This window comes from Phodopus roborovskii, unplaced genomic scaffold, assembly GCF_943737965.1.
Source record: "Phodopus roborovskii unplaced genomic scaffold, PHOROB, whole genome shotgun sequence".
Classification (NCBI taxonomy): domain Eukaryota; kingdom Metazoa; phylum Chordata; class Mammalia; order Rodentia; family Cricetidae; genus Phodopus; species Phodopus roborovskii.
Window position 1 is genome coordinate 19,669,239 of NW_026125391.1, and position 20,539 is coordinate 19,689,777.

General features: G+C 42.7%; 1 protein-coding gene across 7 annotated transcripts in view; it reads left to right on the forward strand.

Annotated features, from left to right (window-relative positions):
- The window catches only part of Mta3 (metastasis associated 1 family member 3), a 116,762-nt gene that overhangs the window by 37,459 nt on the left and 58,764 nt on the right, over positions 1-20,539 (forward strand). For all 7 annotated transcript variants that reach the window (XM_051175176.1, XM_051175180.1, XM_051175175.1 and 4 more), the window contains exons 5-7: positions 8,921-8,984; positions 10,426-10,543; positions 15,172-15,274. In XM_051175176.1, coding sequence (XP_051031133.1) covers positions 8,921-8,984; positions 10,426-10,543; positions 15,172-15,274 — 285 coding nt within the window. The remainder of the gene's footprint in view (positions 1-8,920; positions 8,985-10,425; positions 10,544-15,171; positions 15,275-20,539) is intronic.

Below are 20,539 nucleotides of genomic sequence, written 5' to 3' on the forward strand. Positions count from 1 at the left end.
CCACCACCACCCAGCCTTAATTTTTATTCTTAAAGGAAATAGAAGTCATTAGCAGATAATAATCTTTTTTTCATTTACAGTTGGCCTTACATAAAATTTGAGATTGAGAATTGTTGCTGGTGGTTTCTTTGTTCCAGCCTGGTCCTGCAGCCACCTTTCTTTAGCCCCAAATGAATGCACTCAGATGCTGTGTTAATTATTAAACTGTTGGCCAATGGATAGGACTTCTTACTGGCTAGTTCTGTCTTAATTATTAATCCATTTCTATAAATCAATGTATTTCCACATAGCCTTGACTTACTGGAGAATGCCCGGGCCTGTTACTCCTTTGTGGTCTACATGGCATCCATTTTGGCAGGCTCTCTCTGCCTACATCTCCCAGAATTCTCCTTGTCTCCTAGTCCCTGCCTGTCATCCTGCCTCTATTCACCAAACAGTGTTTTATTCATCAACCAATAAGAGGAACATATATACAGAAGGACATCCCCCATCAAAGAGTGACAATTAGAATTGAATTGTATTGAAATCTTATTATAATTAAAAATTAAAGATTGGGTGTACGGTAGACAGGCTGCTCAGGACTTTGGGCGAGAAATGGTTTACTTGGAGTCAATATATCAAACTTCTGCATTGACCACAAAGCGGAAGACTGGGTGTGTGTGTGGGGGGGGGGTCTCCTTGTGAGCATTTTGCAGCAGCCATGATGGGAGAAAAGAAAATGGATCAGACTGACTGGAGGTCTTTATGGGAGGGATTACTGTAGTTCTTGCGCTCATATCTTTGTGAGGGTGGGGACACTGGTGTTCGGGATGTGTCCTTTCAAACAGCCTTGCTGTGTAGCCCAGGCTGCTCTAGAACTCCTGTGTAGTCCAGACTGACCTCAAATACGTGTAGTTAAGCAGGGAGGCAGACTGAGGCAGATAGGGTCTCTGACTCAGCAGGAGGCCCAGCTGCTTGCCTGTAATGAGTTGCTCCACTAAGGCTCATGCCTCCAGAGTGTTGGGATTTAGAACATCAAGCCTGGCTGTCATAAATAAGTATTTACTGTGATATTATAAATTATGTATTGTATCTAACCTATATTTTGTATGTACATGTGTGCATGTGGGTGCCAGGGGTCAACCATGGACATCGTTGTCTTTTTAAAAATATTTATTTATCTTTACTATTGTGTGTGTGTGTGGGGGGGTGTTGTATATGGCATGTGTGGGAGTGATGGCAGAGGATTCAAGCCCCCTTCTCTGAGCTGGAGTTAAAGGCAGTTGTGAAGCACCGTGGCTGCTGGAAATAGAGCTCAGGCGCTCATAGCAATGAGCCCTCTCTACAGACCTATACATAGCTTTCTGAGACAGGGATCCTCACCGGACCCAGGTTTACTGATGAGGCTAGGCCGCCTGCCAGTGAGACCTAACGATCTGCCTGCCTCCACTCCCTAACCATTGGGATTGGAAGTGTTTGCTACTATGCCCTCCCCCCTATCTTTTCCTCTTTGTTTTCAAGACAGAGTTTCTCTGTAGCCCTGGCTGTCCTTGAACACACTCTGTAGACCAGGCTGGCCTGGAGCTCAAGAGATTTGCCTGCGTTTGCCTCTCAAGTGTAGGGTTAAAGGTGTGCCCGGCCACCTCTCCGTTTGTTTGTTTGTTTGTTTTTTAAGGGAAGTGTTCTTAATGAACAGGAAGTGCACATAAATTCACTTCTGCTTATGGAGGTGTGATGTTGCCTTGAGATAAAATACTCTTGGAACTCCATTTATGTGACGTTACCATGGAAGATAAAAGCTAGCTCTTGTAGATGTGTTCGGCTGACTTGAAAATGAATTGTACCTGTTACATAGAATTTCTAGTTGTCAGTCATTTGCCAGTGTGCATATCAAACCATCACATACAACAATGTATACTTTTTGTGTATCAGTTATATCTCAGTGAGGGGGAAATATTTGTCTCATAAATTAGAAATTGAATATATTTGCAAAAAAGTCTAGCCGTATTACTTTTTCTCTGGGGGACTGTTGTCTGTGGCTGAAATTTAGCCCTGGCTGGCATAGTACTCACTCTGTAGCCTAGGTAGCCTCAGACTTGAGTAATTTTCCTGCCTCAGTTTTCTGAATGCTGTGATTACAGGGTAATGCCATCGCACTTTGTAAAGTAATACTTTACATTAATTTGAAAAATATGCTGATATATTTTTCTCAGTTTTAGCCTCTAACATGGTAAGTTTGTGACAGCTATAACTCAGGTGAACAGAAGGTCTTTGCAGTGTCAATAATTTTTAGAGCTGTAAATTAAAATGTAAGGTCAAAAAGTTTAAGTGCCATTATTCACTCTTGAAAAATGATGATACAATAGATTCTGTGTTGCTTATATTAGATATTAAGATAATTGTAAAAATTATAATGATTAAGATAAGGGAGTCTGTGCTAGTCAGCTTTTGTAAGGTTGACACAAATAGGTCACCTCGGAAGAGGAAAATTCAATTTAGGAGTTGGCTCTGTCAGATTGGCCGGTGGGCATGTCATTGGGTCATTTTTTGATCAGTGATTGATGTGGGCGGGCCCATCCTACTGTGGGTGGTACCTTTCCTGGGCAGGTGGTCCAGGGTGGTGTAAGAAAGTGTAGCTGAGTAAGCCAGTAGACAGTACTCTTCGTGGTTTTCTGCTTCAATTCTTACCTCTAGGTTCCTGCCTTGAGCTCCTAGCTTCTCTCTGTGGTGAACTAAATTGTAAGATAAATAAACCCTTTCCTCCCCAATTTGCTGTTTTGGTTGTGAACAGAACAGAACAGAAAACAGCAACAGAAAACAAAGGAAGACAGGTTCTTAGAAAGCAGACTGAAAAATAGATCAACAAAACAAAATAAAATAGCTAAGCCAGGGTGATGTCACCTATAATTCCAGCACTTGGTTAGCATTTTGGGGGTGGGACAAGAATTGCAAGTTTGAGCTGGGCCTGAGTTATGCAGTAAGACCTATTTTAAAAAACAAAAATAAAGGAGCTTGAACAAACTCGCATATAAAATACATTTTGGTTTCTGGTATAAGGGACTGGCCATGGGATGGGGTGGTATTGCCAAAGCCATTGGTAATAGGGAAAAGAGAACATTTCTCCTTTCTCGCTTTCCTTGATATTTTGGGGGTGGCAGGGTAAAGAAATTTGTTTTCTTTGTTTTGCTGTTTCCCTGTAGAGTACCTTTTGCAATATTTCTCTTTACCTGGTATCTCCATATTGGTGCTTAGATTTACACTGTGGCCTCTCAGGTGGGCGGGCACGTTGTCTCTTGGGATATATGCTGTGCCTCCTAATCCTTCTCAAGTAGTGCCACTCCGTGATGACTAAGCATTCAAATAAATGGGTCTGTGGGGGCCATTTTCTTTCAGACCACCACATTCCACTCCCTGGCCCCCATAAGCTTATAATGATATCATAAAGCAAAACTACATTCAGCCCAACTTCAAAGGTCCCCGTAGTCTATCACGGTCTCAACACTGTTTAAAAGTCCGAAGTTCAAAGTCTCTTCTGAGACTCATGGCAATCTCTTTCCTGCTTCTAAAATAAAAGAGCAGATCACATACTTCCAATACAATGGCACAGGATATACATCACCATCCCAAAAGGGCAGGAAGAGAGTAGAGTGAGGAAAGACTGGACCAGAGCAAGTCTAAAAACCATCAGGGCAAATCAAGTTCTGCATCTCCAAGTCTAAAGTCAAAGTACACTTCTCTCTGGTGGGCTAGTTCAATACCCAGTCTGCCACTGTCCTTGGCACCTCCAGCATCTTCCGGTGGCCAATGACATCCAGGCTTCACCTTCACAGCTTCATGAATGACCTCTCTGGGCCCTTCATGCACTGTCAGTCTTACCACATGCCTGCCTTCAGAGGTTTTCCTTAGCCACGCAGAGAGATTTCACACCCCTTCCTGTGTGCTTGAGTCTAAAGCCAGAACTGTGTAAGCTTTCCTTTAATTCCCTTCCATAAATCAGAAGCTTTGCTGGGTGGGGTCCTGCCCTGAGGTCACCTCTCCCTTTATTCCATTTAGCCTCAGGCTTTTCTATAAACTTTGTATTCCCTGAACACTGGACTTAGCTCCATTGTATTTCCTGGTGCTCCTCCCAAACTGTGTATTTAGTATTCATTCTTGCCTCGCTTGCACCTTTCCATTGTAGACCTGCAGACGAGTGACCACTAGTGACCACATGCTACAGTCAATACCAGGCTGTCTTGAAATCTCTGCCAGTGCTGTTAACCCAAAATTCTTCAGTTTAGCCTCAGGCAGATTTTTAGGACAAGGGCAAAAATCAACCATGCTCTTTGCCAAAATAACACAAGAATGGTCTCTAGGGTACTTGCTAATATTCTTTCCCTCTGAAGCCTCTTGATCTGGCCCCCACAGTTCAAATCACCCTCTGCATCACTGTCTTCCATGCTCCTGCTAGTATGGCTCACTGAGCCCTGTTTAAAGCAACCAATCTCTTTTCTAGCTCAGGACTGTCACAGCAGTACCCCAGTCCCTGGTACCAATTTCTGTCTTAAGTCACTGTTCTGTTACTAGAAACACCACGCATGACCAAGGCAATTCTGACAAAAGAAAGCATTTAATTGGCGGCTTGCTTACAGTTTCAGAGATTTAGTCTATTGCCCTGGTGGCAGGGAATGTGGTGTTGAAGAAGGAGCTAAGAGCGATTTCCTAATCCATAGGCAGGGAGAGGAAGAGAGGGGAGGAGGGTGGGGGTCTAGAGGAGGCGTAGTTGGAGGGAGATGAGACCCTAGGCCTGGCTTGGCCTTTTGACATCTCAGAGCCCATTCTCAGTGACACACTTCTTCCACCAAGGCCACACCTCCTAACACTTCTCAAATAGTGCCCCTCCCTGGTGACTAAGCATCTATGAGCCATCCTCATTCAAACCACCACACGCTGTTGCTGTTCGGTTGTCTCCTGGGTCCAGGCACTTCACTGCAGCCTAGAGATCCATTAATGACAGCAGTATGAGGTGGTGGTGATCTGAAATCACTGCTCCTTCTTTGTAAAGGGATTGGGAAAGCTCTGTGAAGAAAACCTTCCATTCGTTAAGTGTTTGATTATGTTGCCATTTCAACAAAACTCAATTACTTTTGTGATTAGACAGTTAAAGTGAACACTGGTTGTTTTATCCAAAACCAGATGAAGTTTAGATTAAAAAATAGCATTTTGCTCTAAAAATAATCTTAGCATGACAAAGTTCCTTAGTGCTTAAAGTCTGCTTGTAGCCTTGTCAGTAGGATGGGGGCTTTAGGGAAATACAGTGAGAGAGGAGGTCATGCCGTAGCTTTTATAATGAAGTCCCTCCTCTAGAATTTCCCTCCCCTGTCCTTGTAGCCTCCTGCGTCTAAGCAGGTGGTCTAGTACAAGTACAGGTTTGGCCTCAGTCCCTAGAATGCTTTTTAAAAAATTTTAAACCTTTTTCATATAACATATTGTGATCATATTCTTTTCCAACTCCTCCCAGGTCCTATCCACCCAATTTCATGTGCTCTCCCTCTCTCTCAGAAATGAACAGGAAAAAACAACAATAACAAAAACCAGAAATCAAAATAGACAAACTTTAAAAAAAAATAAGTCAATGAAACAAACAAACAAAAAAAGCCAAAACAAAACAAAACAAAACAAAAATAAACAGCCAAACCAAACAACAGTAATGAAAAACCTTGCTGGTCGATGGTGGCGCACATCTTTAATCCCAGTGCTTGGGAAGCAGAGGCAGGCAGATCTCTGTGAGTTCAAGACCAGCCTGGTCTACAAGAGCTAGTTCCAGGACAGGCTCCAAAGCCACATTGTAACGAGTACGGTTTTTCTGCCCGCTGCCGCTAGTCTTGTCCCGCCGCCATGCCGCCAGCCCCAAATAATACACAGAGACTTTGTATTTGGTATTATACTGTTGGCCTGGTTACTTGTTTCTTATCGGCTAGCTCTACCTTTAATTATTAACCCATTTGTGCTGATCTATGTATTTCTCTTACCAGGGAGCCGACAGCATACTCCTTTCTCCAGACTCTCCATCTTGGCTTTCTTTACTACTTCCTATTTCCTCCTTGTCTCCTAGTCCCTCCTATCTTCCTTTCCTATTGGCCAACAGTACTTTATTATTAACCAGTATGAGAAACATATACAGAATGACATCTCCCATCACCACATCATTCCTATCATGTCTGGTGTGAGTCTGTGCAGGTCTTGTGCACTCTCACAGCCTCTGAGAGTTCGTATGTGTGCATCAGCCCTGTGGTGTCTGGAGGATGAAGTCATCCACCACCTATGACTTCCAGTCTTAGACGCAGCCAGTAAGGAAGGCTGATGGATTGTCCATCTGGATCTCGGTGCAGGCACAGTCTGTTCTGTCCTGATGTCCTGCATGTTGTGGGCTGCCTGGGTTTCCCTGCTGTTCACATGATGTATCTGTCATCTGACCTGGAGCGGGGAGTCCTCCCATGCTTTCTGTGGAACTTCCAGTTCTTCTTATGAGAGGGGAGGGGGACCAAGATGAGGGCTTTTCTTCTCTGATTGTCTTTGACAACTTTTTTTCCTATTTTCACCAAGTCTGTATTCTTCACATGCCACTGCCACAGTGATCTTCCCCAAACACTGCATGCTGTTTCCTCTTATTTACTAAATCCATTGACATTAAATCCAACTGCCCTTCTTTTCTTGGCTTTTTTAATTCCTGAATTTACTTGCTCAAGCCAGTGTTGAGGTTTCTTCCTAGTGGTGTTTGTTTTTGTTGTTACAGGGTTTATGTCACCCAGGCTAGCCTTGAACTCCCTAGGTAGCCAAAGATGACTTTGAACTTCTAGTCTTCCTGCTTCTGCCTCCCAAGTGATGGGAGTCTAGGCAGGCACCACCACTCATGGTTTCTGAAGTGCCAAAGACCAAAGCCAGGGAGGGCTTCAAGCGAAGGAACCAAGGACTCTTTCAGTTGGACTGCAACCGCAGCTTCTCAAGTCACCTTCTTTTAGTTTTTGTTTGCTAACATCTGTTAAAGTGTCACCACAGGAAATAAGTATGTGACTAGAAATGTATAGAAGTATCTAGACTATTTCTCTTCTTTGTCCCTTTTTTTTTTTTTTTTTTTTGTAATCTTAAAAACCTACAAAATCATATTGTTGTATAAGCACTCTAAAATGTTTGGTCTCAAGATCCAGTTACTAAAACCATGACTTATTAACACCCAACATGTAGAATGATGGCTCCCAATAAAGGATAGCCTCCCACAAAATATTAAATACACCTAAATAGTTTTGTTTGTCACAACTGGCGGACTGCTGTCATTCAGGGGTAAAGGTTACAGTTGCTGCTACCCATAACACAGACCAGATAACAAAGACTCACCTATTCCCAAATGTCAGTCAAGGTGCCAAGTCCAAGAAATCTGATATAGAATTAGCAGCTCTGTGTGTGTGTGTGTGTGTGTGTGTGTGTGTGTGTGTGTGTTTTGCCAGTGTATGTGTGTGCGCAAGTGCATGTGTGCTCATGCCTGCCTGCCTCTCTGTGTATCTGTGTGTCTCTGATGTATAGTATCTACATGCATCTGTGCAGTTTACCTGCTTAGGATCCTTCTTTTATTTTTAACTTTTATTTTTGGTTTTTCGAGACAGGGTTTCTCTGTGGCTTTATAGGCTGTCCTGGAAGTAGCTCTTGTAGACTAGGCTGGTCTCCAACTCACAGAGATCCGCCTACCTCTGCCTCCCAAGTGCTGGGATCAAAGGGTGTGCACCACCACACCCGGCTAATTTGATTTTTTTAAAACACACACACACACCCCAAGGCAGTCATGGACTTGATTCCTATTCTGTATTTTCAGTTTCTCTGCACTGCATGTGGCTTCCTCATATTCTATTCTTACAGTTCTGTCCTGTTCTCTTTTCCTTTGTTTCTGAGAAGGGTTTCACATGGTGGTCCAGCATGTTAGTTACTTTTCTGCTGCTTTGATTATTCTGTTTTGGTTTTTTTCCTTTGTTTCTGAGGAGGGTTTCACACAGTGGCCCAGTGTATTAGTTACTCATCTGTTGCTGTGATAAAACACCACAACCAAGGCAACTTGCAGAAGGAGTTTATTTGGGCTGTGGCTCCAGAGGATTCAGAGTCCACCACATCAGAGAGGCAAGGCAGCAAGCAGCAGGCATGGTAGCAGTGGCCGGAAGCTGAGAGCTCATGCCTGCAATTGCAAACAGGAAGCAGGGAGAGGGAACTGGAAGTGGGAAAGAGTTATAATCTGAAACCCCACCCACAGAGCAGATTTCCCAACAGCAAGACTGTCCACCCAAGCCTGTGGGGGACATTTCCTTTTCAAACCAACACACGCATTTCTGAAGTCACAGTCAGGGCTACATTAGGGGTGAATGGTGCCAGATCTCAAGGCCCACAAATGTGTAGGTCTTTACTTTGCCCCTGTTCTGCAGAAGTTGTTTGTGTTTAAAACTGAACTAACCTTAGGAATAGTAAAGGTGAGTTGGTTACATCCTTATGTAAATAAATGTCCATTATTCCCGAGGTCTCATGCACTCACTGCTTGTCTGTTAGTTTATGTGTTGGGTTGTGTGGGGATGACTGAAGAGTTCTTGTGTATGATTGCCTCAGTGGTTTTATAGGTCGAGAATCTCGCTTTTAGTCGGAGGGTTTCACTGAGTTCTTTTTTATTGAATGATTAGGAAGTGTCTGTTGCAATCATTTGCTGTTTAGTAACACAGCTGGAGCTGGCTGGCCTCTGTAAGTGCCTGTACATGCAGCTTTATTGTGCAGGTTGCCTGAGGACTGCAAAGCTGGTCTACAGAGTCTCAGTGTGTCCCTCGCTGCCATCTAGACTTTCACCTACCCTTTAGAGTGTGGGTATCTCAAACTTGCGCATGTAATCACTGTGAATGTAACGCCTGTCGTGTGGTCTTTTTCTTCTTAACAGAGGGAAATGCAGCGTTGCCCTGCTGAATGAGACAGAGTCGGTGCTGTCCTACCTTGACAAAGAGGTAATTTGCAGTCATTTTCATTTTGTGTTTTCTCCCCATTACTTCATGTGAAACCCATACCTTGAACTTTATTTCCTTTTGTGCCTGAGTGTTATTGTGTCATTCCAACAAGAGGACACTGACTGGAGTGCATTTGGGCAATTGCATTGCCCTGGCTGAAGGTAGAGTGGTAGCTCTTTATCACTTGCTAATGAGAGGCTTGTTGGAGTTACATGCAGCTCAGGGTGTAGATGAGGATGCTCATCTCTGATTCTCACTCCTTCTCTCTATGGTCTATTTTTGAATAAATAACTCACGCGCTGGTGGCTCTGCAGAATTCATAAGAACAGGCAGCCAGGGCACTGTGCTTATTAACTCTAGGACACTGGAGCCTTTTTGTTTGTTTATATTTAAAAATTAATTTATTAGGTATGTATGTGTATGTACCTGTCCACATGCACGTGTATGTGATGAGAGGGGGCGGACATAGATGCTACCGTATGTATATGGAGGTCAGAGGACAACTTGGTGCAGTCATTTCTCTCCTTCTGCCCTTTTATGTGGGTTCAGGGGATCAAACTCAGGTGGGTAGTCTTGGGCTGTAAGCTCTTCTACCCTCTGAGCCATCTGATGGCCCTACTGAGCTTTTGAAGGAACCAATGGAGTAGGCTGGTGGTGATCATGTGTGTCTATACAGGACTATGCATTACAGTTTAAAAAGGGTGAAAGAATTATAATAGTAATCACATGGGATTTGTATAGTGATATTGACCAGCCACACATAAGGGTGCTAGAGAGATGACTCAGTGGTTGAGAGCACTTGATGCACTCGCAAAGGACCTGGATTGAATTCTTAGCACCCACATGGTAGCTCACAGCCATCTGTAACTCTAGTTTCAGGGGACCTGGTGCCCTTTGCAGGCCTCTGGGCTCCATGTGTGTACGTGATGCGCGGGCATACATGATATATGCAGGCAAACATTGGCGCGCATAAAAGAAAAACAAACAAATCTTAAAAAATAAACAACATGCAAGCTCCACTCTTGTATTCTAGTCAATATGCTGGGTGTTTGTCTCTGAGACAGTCTCACCATGTACCCCTGGCTGGCCTGTAACTCAAAGAGATCCTCCTGCCTCAGCCTCCCTGCTAGCCATCCCGGCAAGCCTCTCAGAGCTCTGTCTGGGGTAGTTAACGGCTTTCTTTTATATTAAAACAAATTATAAAATATTATATTCTTAGGGTTATTTGTTTTGGTTTTGTGTGATTTTGTGCTATGGTACGTGATGGCAGTATTGCCGTGTTCTCCTTGAAGATTTATTAATTTGTTCACTACAATGAAATTTTACATACTCAGAAATTAAAGTTACAATTTTCATTTTTGTGATATTGATTTGGCTGCTTTATAAAAAGTAGAAGGACTTCAGCTTACTTGGTTGTTTTTTTGTCCTTTCCCCCCCACAGGATGCCTTCTTCTACTCATTGGTGTATGACCCTTCAGTGAAAACTTTATTAGCCGACAAAGGCGAAATCAGAGTGGGCCCAAAGTATCAGGCTGACATTCCAGACATGCTACCAGAAGGTTTGTGCTTTGACTTTAAGTCCAGGGAAGCTGGCGTCTTAAAACATGAAGGTTCTTGTCCTCGGGGAAGAAGAATGTAAAGGCAGAGTCTAACAGTTTCAGAAGCATAATGAGCGTCAGAGAATAATATACACGTTGGTTTACTCCGTGACTTCACACTTGTTTGTTTTCATGGGTGTGTTTTGTGTGTGTGTCCCACATGTGTATGTATGTCTGTGAGTGTGGGGTGTGCTAGGCCAGGGGTCAACATTGGGTAGGGGTCTGTCTTTTTATCTTTTGGTTCAGGGTCTTTAACTGAGCCGGAGCGGCTGGCCAGCAAGCACCAGGGATCCCCCCATGCCTCCTCCTTGCGATGCACTGCATGTGTGCACTGCTGTGCCCAACTCCTGTTTATATATGGGTGCTGGGGGTAAAAGTGAGACCCTTGTGTTTGTGTGGCTAGCACTTCGCCCACTGAGTCATCTTTTAGGCTCTATGGCTGTTTTTTAGCTTTGTACTGTTGGTGAGTACCAGGACAGGTGTGGTGGCACATGCCTTTACGTACTTGGGAGCCAGAGGCAGGGTGATCTGTGTTTGAGGGTAGCCTGATCTACAAGTGCGTTCCAGGCCAGCCTACCAAGGCTGCACAGACACTGTCTTAAAACAACAACAACAACAACAACAAAAACAATAAAGCTAAAAAACCTCATGTTGTTGAATTCCATTTAATGTGCGATTCACATTCATTCATGTTCTCCCTCTCATTCTCTGTATTCCCACCCCCACCCCACCCCACCCCTCCTTGGAGGATCAGGCTTTATTTTTGTTTGTTTATGTTGGTTGTGGGGTTTTGTTTTTTTGGGGTTTTTTTGTTTGTTTGTTTGTTTTTTTGTTTTTTTGTTCCCTAGCTTTCCTGAGATCATTGCCTGGCAAGAACCTTCCTTCTGATTAATATCTGTTAGGGAAAAGGGCCTTAAGCATTAACAACAGATGTCTAAAGTCATGAACATGAGCCTGGTATGGATGTATGCTTGGAAACCCAGCCCTTGGGAGGCTAAAGCAAGAGGGTTGTGGGTTTCATACTGAATTACATGGCAAGATTATGCCTTGAAAATGAAATCAACAGACACAAGTCTGAAACAAACCAAGGCACTGCCACCACACAGCAGTGTAGAGAGTGTAGCTGCAGGACCAATGAACAGTAGAAAGCGGTGTATTTGGGAACAATTGTTTAGGACTCTGCAGTTCCAGCCTTCTGAGCCCGATCATAGTCTCCAGTGGAAGCTTTTTGACCAGTGGCCAGATCACAATTTGCATCGGAATAGGAAGTGAGTCTGGAGCAATATCCTGGGTAGGTGCAGCAGCAGTTTGCCCGAATCTGGTAACAGGCTTGCCTTCTTTGTGCACGCATCCTAATGGACTCTAGAAGACAGTTGTGGTATTTTAGGGTTCATTTAAGGCTCACCATCCTTTAGCAAACACTTCATATCTGGGATGATGAGTATTCAGCTTGAAAATGAAGGTAAAGATTCGATTTTAAATATTTCATTAAATTCAAATAGACTACCTGGTGTGACTTTTCCATGGAAAACCACGTCATGTAGGAAGTTTAGAATTATTATTTAAATGTATTAGAACACTAGAATTTGAAGAAAGAAGTCTGTTCTATAGATGATATTTTAAACTGCTAAATGGTTAAACTAAGATGGATCCTGGATGCCCAGATTTTGGTAAAACATGGGTAAAAGTGTCTGATTATAGTCTTGGGAACTAGTTAGACCCATCTGACGGGGTCTTTCTCTTTAAAGAAAGGTATGTGGGCCAGCAAGTGGTGGCGCACTCCGTTAATAAGAGGTTCTCTGTGAGTTCAAGGCCAGCCAGGGCTCCACAGAGAGACCCCATCTCAAAAAACCAAAAAGAAAGAGAGAAAGCGTATGTGGTGGAGTGTGAATTCCCAAGAGTCTCCTCCTTTGAGAGCTAAATAATTAATTTGTGTGTATTACGTATTTTAGAAACAAGATCGCCTCACCTGTAGTCATGAAATGGGAAACTATCAGCAGATAGTGTAGAGCAGTGTCCTTCCAGTGGGCTTTCTGAGGAGCACCTCCACCCAGCACAGGCCTGCAGGAGGCTGGTTTTGTGACCACACCCCCCACCACCACCACCACGCTCCACTGTGGAAGAGTTACATGGGCAGCTTGGCTCTGCAAAAGAGGAAACACTCCTGCACCTTGGATTCAGTTTTTAATTTCACTGAAACTCCAGCTCATTGGCCAGAATCTCCAGCTCATTGGCCTCCAAGGGTCGAGGTTTAAGGAGATAAAGATCAACAGACCTTTGTGCTCTGTGCAAATGTCAGTGGAGCCTTCGTTGTTGGCAGCGGTTCAGTTATGGCCCTTACTGTTTACTCCTTTAAATGCACCGAGGACAAGTCCCCTAGGTCTTGAAAGTTCCATCCATTTCCCCATCAACCTTGTGGTTGTCTTCTCTCTCCCTCTCTTTCCCTGATGAACTAACTGCACCCCCAGCTCAACTGTGTTGTTTGCAATGGCTAATTTCGTAGATGCAGATCTCTCAGCACTGTGTTAGGAATCTCATGCTGCAAACAGGGAAAAAGCTAAAGCCTGGTACCAACTTGGTGCCCTAGTCTCTAGGAAAGAGACTTCACAGTTTGTTTTGGTTTGTTTTTAAGCAGGATCTCACTATGTAGACCTAGCTGGCTTGGAGCTCATTCTGTAGAGCAGGCTGGCCTGGCACTCACAGAGATCCACTTACCCCTGCCTGCGCAGTGCTGGGATTAATGGTGTGTGCCACCATGCCCAGCTTCACACAGTTTTTTTTAAAACTCATTTAACTGCTTTGCAGGAGAGACTGGAGCCAAATCAGTGATGGGCAGGGCCACACCTTGACCACACACCTTGGCCAATGGGCTTAGCCATGCTTAACTGTGGCCCTCTGCTTACACCAGCATCTCTGGTTAGGACCATGAAGATGGACTTAGAGGGGCACTGAATAATAATAATAATAGTCTTGCTTTGAATTTGAGTATAAGCAGATATACATTGTAGACTTATAAAACATGTCAATGACTGGACAAATTTGTCCCCTAGGAAACATTAGGCAATGTATAAATGTCATTGTGATATTGGGGAAGAAAGTAGGTAGGTGATATTCTATAGGCATACCTTAGATAAAATCCCCTGATGCTGCCAAACATGGGAGAATGCACAGAATGTATTCAGCCCCAATGGTCCAGTGTCTAGTGTGAGAAAATCTGCTATAATGGCTTCTTGGGACATTGTAATTGTTCAGTGTCAGTTATTATTTATATGACAGTAGTACTTATAATTTTAAATGTATTAATTTTTGTATTTTTTGAGATAGGGTGTCATGTAGCTTTGGTTGGCTTCTTCCTACCTTCTTCATCTCCCAAGACCCAGAAATCCACCAAGCCTGGATTTATGTGGTACTGGGACTGGAACCCAGGGCTTAGGGCACGTTAGCAAGCTGTGCCCCCAGTCCCTCTTTTATTGACACTTTTCTTTTTGTGGTATTGGGGATCAAACTGAGATCAACATCGTTTGGTTTACTGTTGCTTTCTATTAGAATCCTGTTCAGAGTTAATCCTATTTCTTGTTAGCTTAGTAGTATTTGACTTGTAGATTAATGAAATAATTTATCTACTCCTAAAATTAAGTTCTTATAAATTTATCCTATGCAAGAATTGTACAAAGATGGTATCAGAAAGACTTAACACTTCACTGTTTATTTATTCAAATCATCTTTTCTTTGGAAGTTCTAATAATTATATAAATATCCTGCCAATGTTATTTGAATTTCTTATTTTTATTGTTACAATGAATGTGAATTTTTTCTTATATTATAGTTTCTTTGGAAATTTCACTGAGCTTTTTGTATTTATATTTATGATGCTATTCTAGTAACTTATTATTCCTTTGATTCACATTCCCGTATATCATCCAGAGCAATATTCAACGAAAATGGTGATAAATGGCATCCTTGGGTGTTTCTGATTTAAATATAACATAAAAATTGCCAGGCAGTGGCAGCTGGTACAACTAAGATGAATTTTAGTTAGGAAGCGGGTATTTCCAGTTGTCGAAGAAAAAAAGGGCTTCTAGGATGTATGGTACAGCCTTGGTCCTTCCACCTGGGAGTACCACTGGGTGCTTGTGAGGCCTATACCAAAGAAATGGTTGTCTCTTTAAGCACATTTCTGGATCTATGTTTCTCCAGCTTTGTGTGGAAGAGAAAAGAAAAGAAGTGGGCAGCTATACAGTCTTGTAATTAGTCTTCTGTTGTTGGGATGGTGCCTCATTGTGTTATCCTGACTGGCCTGGAACTTACATCCCTTCTCCTGCATCTACCTCAAAGTGGGATTATAGTCGTGCATGAGCACACCTGGCCTGGGGTCTCAGGAGATGTCAGCTGATGCTGATGGTGATACGTGCCGTAGAGTTGGTTCTCTGGTATCACCATCTCTGCACATCTCTGCCGTCAAAGGGTGCACCCAGATGTGACCACTGTTTACCTGACACTTGAGTGTTTCTGACATGTTAGTGACCATGGTCGTCTGCCGTATGCCATGGTGTGGATAACAGTGCCCCCTTTCCTTTGTTTTTTCTCAGGAGACTCAGATGAGAGGGAACAATCCAAATTGGAAGTTAAAGTTTGGGATCCCAATAGTCCACTTACGGACCGACAGATTGACCAGTTTTTAGTTGTAGCCCGGTGAGTATGCCATTATACAGTCAAGTCTTGTTATGAAACAATTAATACTTGTGTATAGTCCCTTTTTTAAAATAAAAATGTTATTTTATTTTGTATGTATGTGTATTTATGTGAATGTATGTGTATGTACTGTATGTGTAACTTTTGCTTTTGGAGACCAGATGAGGGTATTGGATCTCTTAGAACTAGAGTTACAGACAGTCTGCTGAAAACCAAACCCAGGTCCTCTGTGAGAGTGGCAATCTCTACAGCCCCCATATCCTTCTTTCCTTCCTTCCTTCTTTCCTCCCTTCTCCTCTCTCCCTCTCTCCCTCATTTGCTTTCTCCCTCCCTCCTTATTTCTTTAAGACAGTCTCTCTGTGTAGCCCTGCTGGTTTTGAACTTACAGAGATCTTTCTGAGGACTAGGATAAAAAATGTCCTCCATCATGTCTGGTATATATCTTTCTTCATATTCCAGCCCCCACCCCATTGGTTGAATTTTTCTAGACCTGTGAGAAAACCCACTCTCTAGTTACATTGTCCACTAGTAAGGTGATTTACTGTTGTTAATTAGTTATAAGTGAAAACATTTAATTTAAATAAGAAGTGGTAGAAAGACTGGGGTAGAGTACTTGCTTGCCTAGCCTGTAAACATCCTAGGTTTAATCCTCAGCACTGCTAAAAGCCTGAGCCAGCAACAGTAACAAAAAGGATAGGCTTAACGTAAATGAGTATTGTAGGCTTAATGGAATACTATGTATATTTAAAAAAAAAAAAATAGAAGCACAAGGAAGGAAGTGCACACCCAAATCCCAGATCTTCCATGAAAGAAATGCTCTTTATCTGGGACATTGCTGAACCCTAAACTGGATTATTCAGGTGCCAATACAAATTGTCACTCAGCCCAGGGGTGGCAGAACACACCTGTTATCCCAGTACTTAGGAGGTGAAGGCAGAGAAATCAGGACTTGATCATAATGAGTTTGAGGGTAGCCTGAGCTACCTGAGACTGTCTCAAAAACAAAACAAAACAAAAAATAAATAAATAAAAAACCCAAAAGTTCCAGAATGAGAGGGAGAAGAGGGTAGAGGCCGCGTGAGGCTGTGTAGAAAGGGGGCTGCTGCTTGCACGGGGCTTGCCCCGAAGGCTTCATTGCCTTGCTTTCCCCCCTGGCTCTTAAGCAGTGAGTAGGGGCAGGATTTTATTTTTATTTCTTCAATTATAAAAGTAAATGGGGCTTGTGAGGAAAACTGCCACAAAAGAGAAAGTGAATGAGATGAACATACCATTGTTAACGGTAGATAAGTTAGGAAAAGCCCTCAATGGACACCAGAAGTCAACTGATGAGTGAATGAGGTTATACACTGGTTGAATGGGATAGTACTTTATATCCATTAAAACGAGAGAATTTGAATTTGTGTAACAAAGATAAATCCTCAGTATTGAATGAAGGTCCACAAAGTATGATTGTTTATGTGTTTATACTGCATTAATTTTATTTGAAAAGACCAATGTAGTATGCAAACTGTTTTATTTCATTAATGGATATATTGCACATTAAGGCTATAAGAGACTGCAACCAAATGTATAATGTTTACTTTTTCACATGAACCAGACATGGCAAAATATTAGAATCAGTTCAACCCAAATAATGGGCAGAAGGGTCTTTGTGATAGTCTCTTATTTTCTGTTGAAATAGTCCTAGAAAGTCTTTAGACAGTCTTATTTATAAGGACCACAGCAACACTTATAAGGAAAACATTTAATTACAGTGGCTCACAGTTTCAGAGGTTCAGTCCATTATCGTCGTAGTGGGGAGCATGGTGGCAGATGTGGTGCCGAGGGAGTAGTGGACATTCGTACATCTTACAGGCAGTATAGGAAGTTGACTGAAACACTGGGTGGCACCCTGAGCTTAGGAGCAAGGCCCGCCCCCATGGTGACACACTTATTCCAGAAAGGCCATACCCACTCCAACAAAGCCACGCCTCTTGATAGTGCCACTCCCTATGAGATTATGGGGACCAGTTACATTCCAACTACTACGGGGTTCCTATGCTGACAGCGGGGTGACTGGATGGAGGCATTAGGTGCATATTGCTGGGACCGCAGGCGGCTCGTGGAGCAGGAAGCTAGAGTAGGAAGAAGCAATGAGCCATGGGCATGGTCTGGCCTTTTGCTCAGGGAAACTTCTGAGTGGTTTGTTGTTGGGTGTTGGGGAGACATGCGGCTTTCCAATTTTATTTATATATATATATATATAAATTTTTTTTCTTTCTCAGACTATTTGCTATCCACATTTATGAAACCTGAAGGAGGGATTTTTGTTTGTTTCTTTGTTTGCTTTTTATAAAAACTACTTTAAAGGGCTGGAGAGATGGCTCAGAGGTTAGTAACACTGACTGCTCTTCCAGAGGTCCTGAGTTCAATTCCCAGCAACCACATGATGGCTCTCAACCATCTGTAATGAGATCTGGTGCCCTCTTCTGGCGTGTAAGCATACATTCAGGCAGAACACAGCATACATAATAAAACTTAAAAAATTAAAAGAAAAAAAACTACTTTAAAATGGTTAATTAAACAAGCAAACAAACAAACAAAAAACCCAAATACCAAATGTAAATAAAACCGATTGTTTTTAGTTTTGGGTTTTTTGTTGTTTTAAACAGAGCCTCGTTCTCTATAGAAAACTGGCCTCAAACTTGTACCAATCCCCCTGTCTCAGCTTCCTGGATGTTATGAGTACAGATTGGTGCAGTCGGCATTGTGGCGTTGTCTTGTCCGCCTGGTGGGACTGTCAGCTGGTACAGCTGCTTTGAAAACCTGTTTGTTCTTGCCTCCCACACATCCTGTAAGGGTTACTGCTCATCACACTCAGGAGAAAAGCATCCTGGGTACTGGAAGTTGTGCATACAAATGGCTTTAATAGCAGCATCTACAACCTGTGGTACTGTCTGTCTAGTTGAAGAGATGGAGGAGGAAATAGAAGAGAATGCCATTCCAGAGACAATTTATTAATATCTCCAGCTAACAACTTAGATGACTTTCAAATGAGTAAACAAGAGAGCGAGAGAGAAAAAAAAAAAAAAAAACCTGTGCACCCAGGTGTGGGGCCTATAACAGATTTGTAATTCAGTGCTTTGGAGGCCAAGACCAAGGATTTTGAGTTTGATAGCAGTCTGGGCTACATCGTTCCTGAGCCAGCCGTATCTCAAAACAGCAACAATATGTCTACTACTATATGTGGTTTCATGTCAACAAAATTAATCTGTGGTCTTTGCCTCCTGGTGGTATCGGTCAAGAGTGATGGTGCGCATCTATAATCCCAGCACTTGGGAATCCAAGATGGTGTCACAGGCTAGCCTCAGCTCCCTAGCGAGACACTGTCATGGTGTCTTGTGATTTTTGTATTTGTAGTTGTTAGCTTTTGCTTGTTTTGTATGAAACAGAGTCTCACTATGTAGCCCTAGCTGGCCTGGAACTCACAGAGATCCTCCTGCCTCTACTCCTGGATGTTGGTTCCTTTTGGGGACAGAGTGGGAAAGGGTCGGCCACCTTCTTTTTCCTCACTTGGGTGTTGCTTGAACGCTGAACATATTCATTTTGTGAGAACGGAATATCGGTATAGTGTGGTAGGGTTTGCTTTTTCATACATGGAGGAAGTCTTCCCCAGCTATGCTGTCCAGGAAAGCAGGCAATCCATGTATCCTGCACCTCTTGGGGTTAAGGTTCCTTGAATACAGAAAGGATCTATGTAGTGAGATAGTCCTTCTGTGGCACTGACCACGCCCATTGGGGGTGGAGCCATGGGCGGAAGTGACCTGTGGAAGGAGGTCGGAGGGGGCGAGGAAGGCGCTCTCTTTCTGGCGTGACTCGGACAGGAGAGGGATCGGGTTGAATTTCCTGGTGTTCATCTGTCTAGGTTGTAAGTTATTTCTCCCTGAATAAACATCTCTTCGGCCTATTTGTTTATCCTGATCCTTATTTACCGCAATAGATCTAGATTGTTAAAAATGGAACCAGTTCTGTGGAAGTTGGGGTTTTTTTGGTTTTTTTTTTTTAATTGGTATAGTTAAAAAAAAAAATATTATTTTAAGTCTCCACAGGAAGGGGTTCTGTAATATTCTGTGTGAAAAATGTTACTGGATTTCACAATTGGTATTTAGAACTTGTTCCGCAGTGGTAGCCAAACTCTCAGCGAATTTCCTTCTCCTATATTTAAGCACATATGAATACCAAATGATATGTCCCCTGGCATTTTAAACTGTCTTCCCTTCTCTGTGACCACACAGGTTTTTCTTTTCTTTTCTTTTTTTTTTTTCTTGCTTGAATGATAATTACCTACATATGCTGAAATGCTTGCACCTGGGTTTCTCAGAGTCCTGGTTTGTGTTTTGTTTCTGATTTGGCATCTGCATATATGTGATGAGTTGTCATGGGAATGTGTCTCAAGACTAAACATGAAATTCTTTTGTGTTTTGTATGTATCTTACAGAGCCTTAAAGTAATTTCATGCAATATCATTTTAAATGATTTATTATTTTCACTGTTGTATTTTATGCAGTTTGGTGTTTTGCCTATGAGTATGTCTGTGTAAGAGTATCAGATCCCCTGGAACTGGAGTTACAGGTAGTTGTGAGCTACCATGTAGTTGCTGGGGATTGAACTGAGATCCTCTGGAAGAACAGCCAGTGCTCTTAACCACTGAGCCATCTCTCCAGCCCCTCAAGCAAAATCTTAAATGATTTTGCATATGAAAAAAATAGCATGGAATTTTTCATTGTCATGGTTTCAAATTTTTGAAAATTTTACTTCTCAGTTAGGATTATTCAGATTGTATTAAATCTTAAAAGAGAAAATACGTTTCAATTGGTACTTAATTCCCAGACATTCAACAACCCTTTTCCTTTCTTTACAGTTTTTTTAAATTATTACCCCCAAATGTGGTCCTCTTGCATGCTCTCTGCTTTAGTTCCTACTTCCAGTTAAAATGTAAAAGCAGGGGTGGGGAGGTGGGCAGAAAGAGCCCATGCTGCCAATACAGGAAGGCATAAACTCAATCTCCAGGACCCATAGAGACAGATGGGCATGTGCTTATGAGCCCAGTGCTGGGAGGCATATGGGGAGGTCCTGGAGTTCCCTAGCTTGCCATGCTAGATTAGGTTCTAATGTGAACAACTGTCTCACAAATAAGGGACAGCTCCTACCACTAACAGGGATCTGACCACCGACCTCTCTCTCTTTCTCTCTCACACACACACACCCTAGTACACGCAAATTATA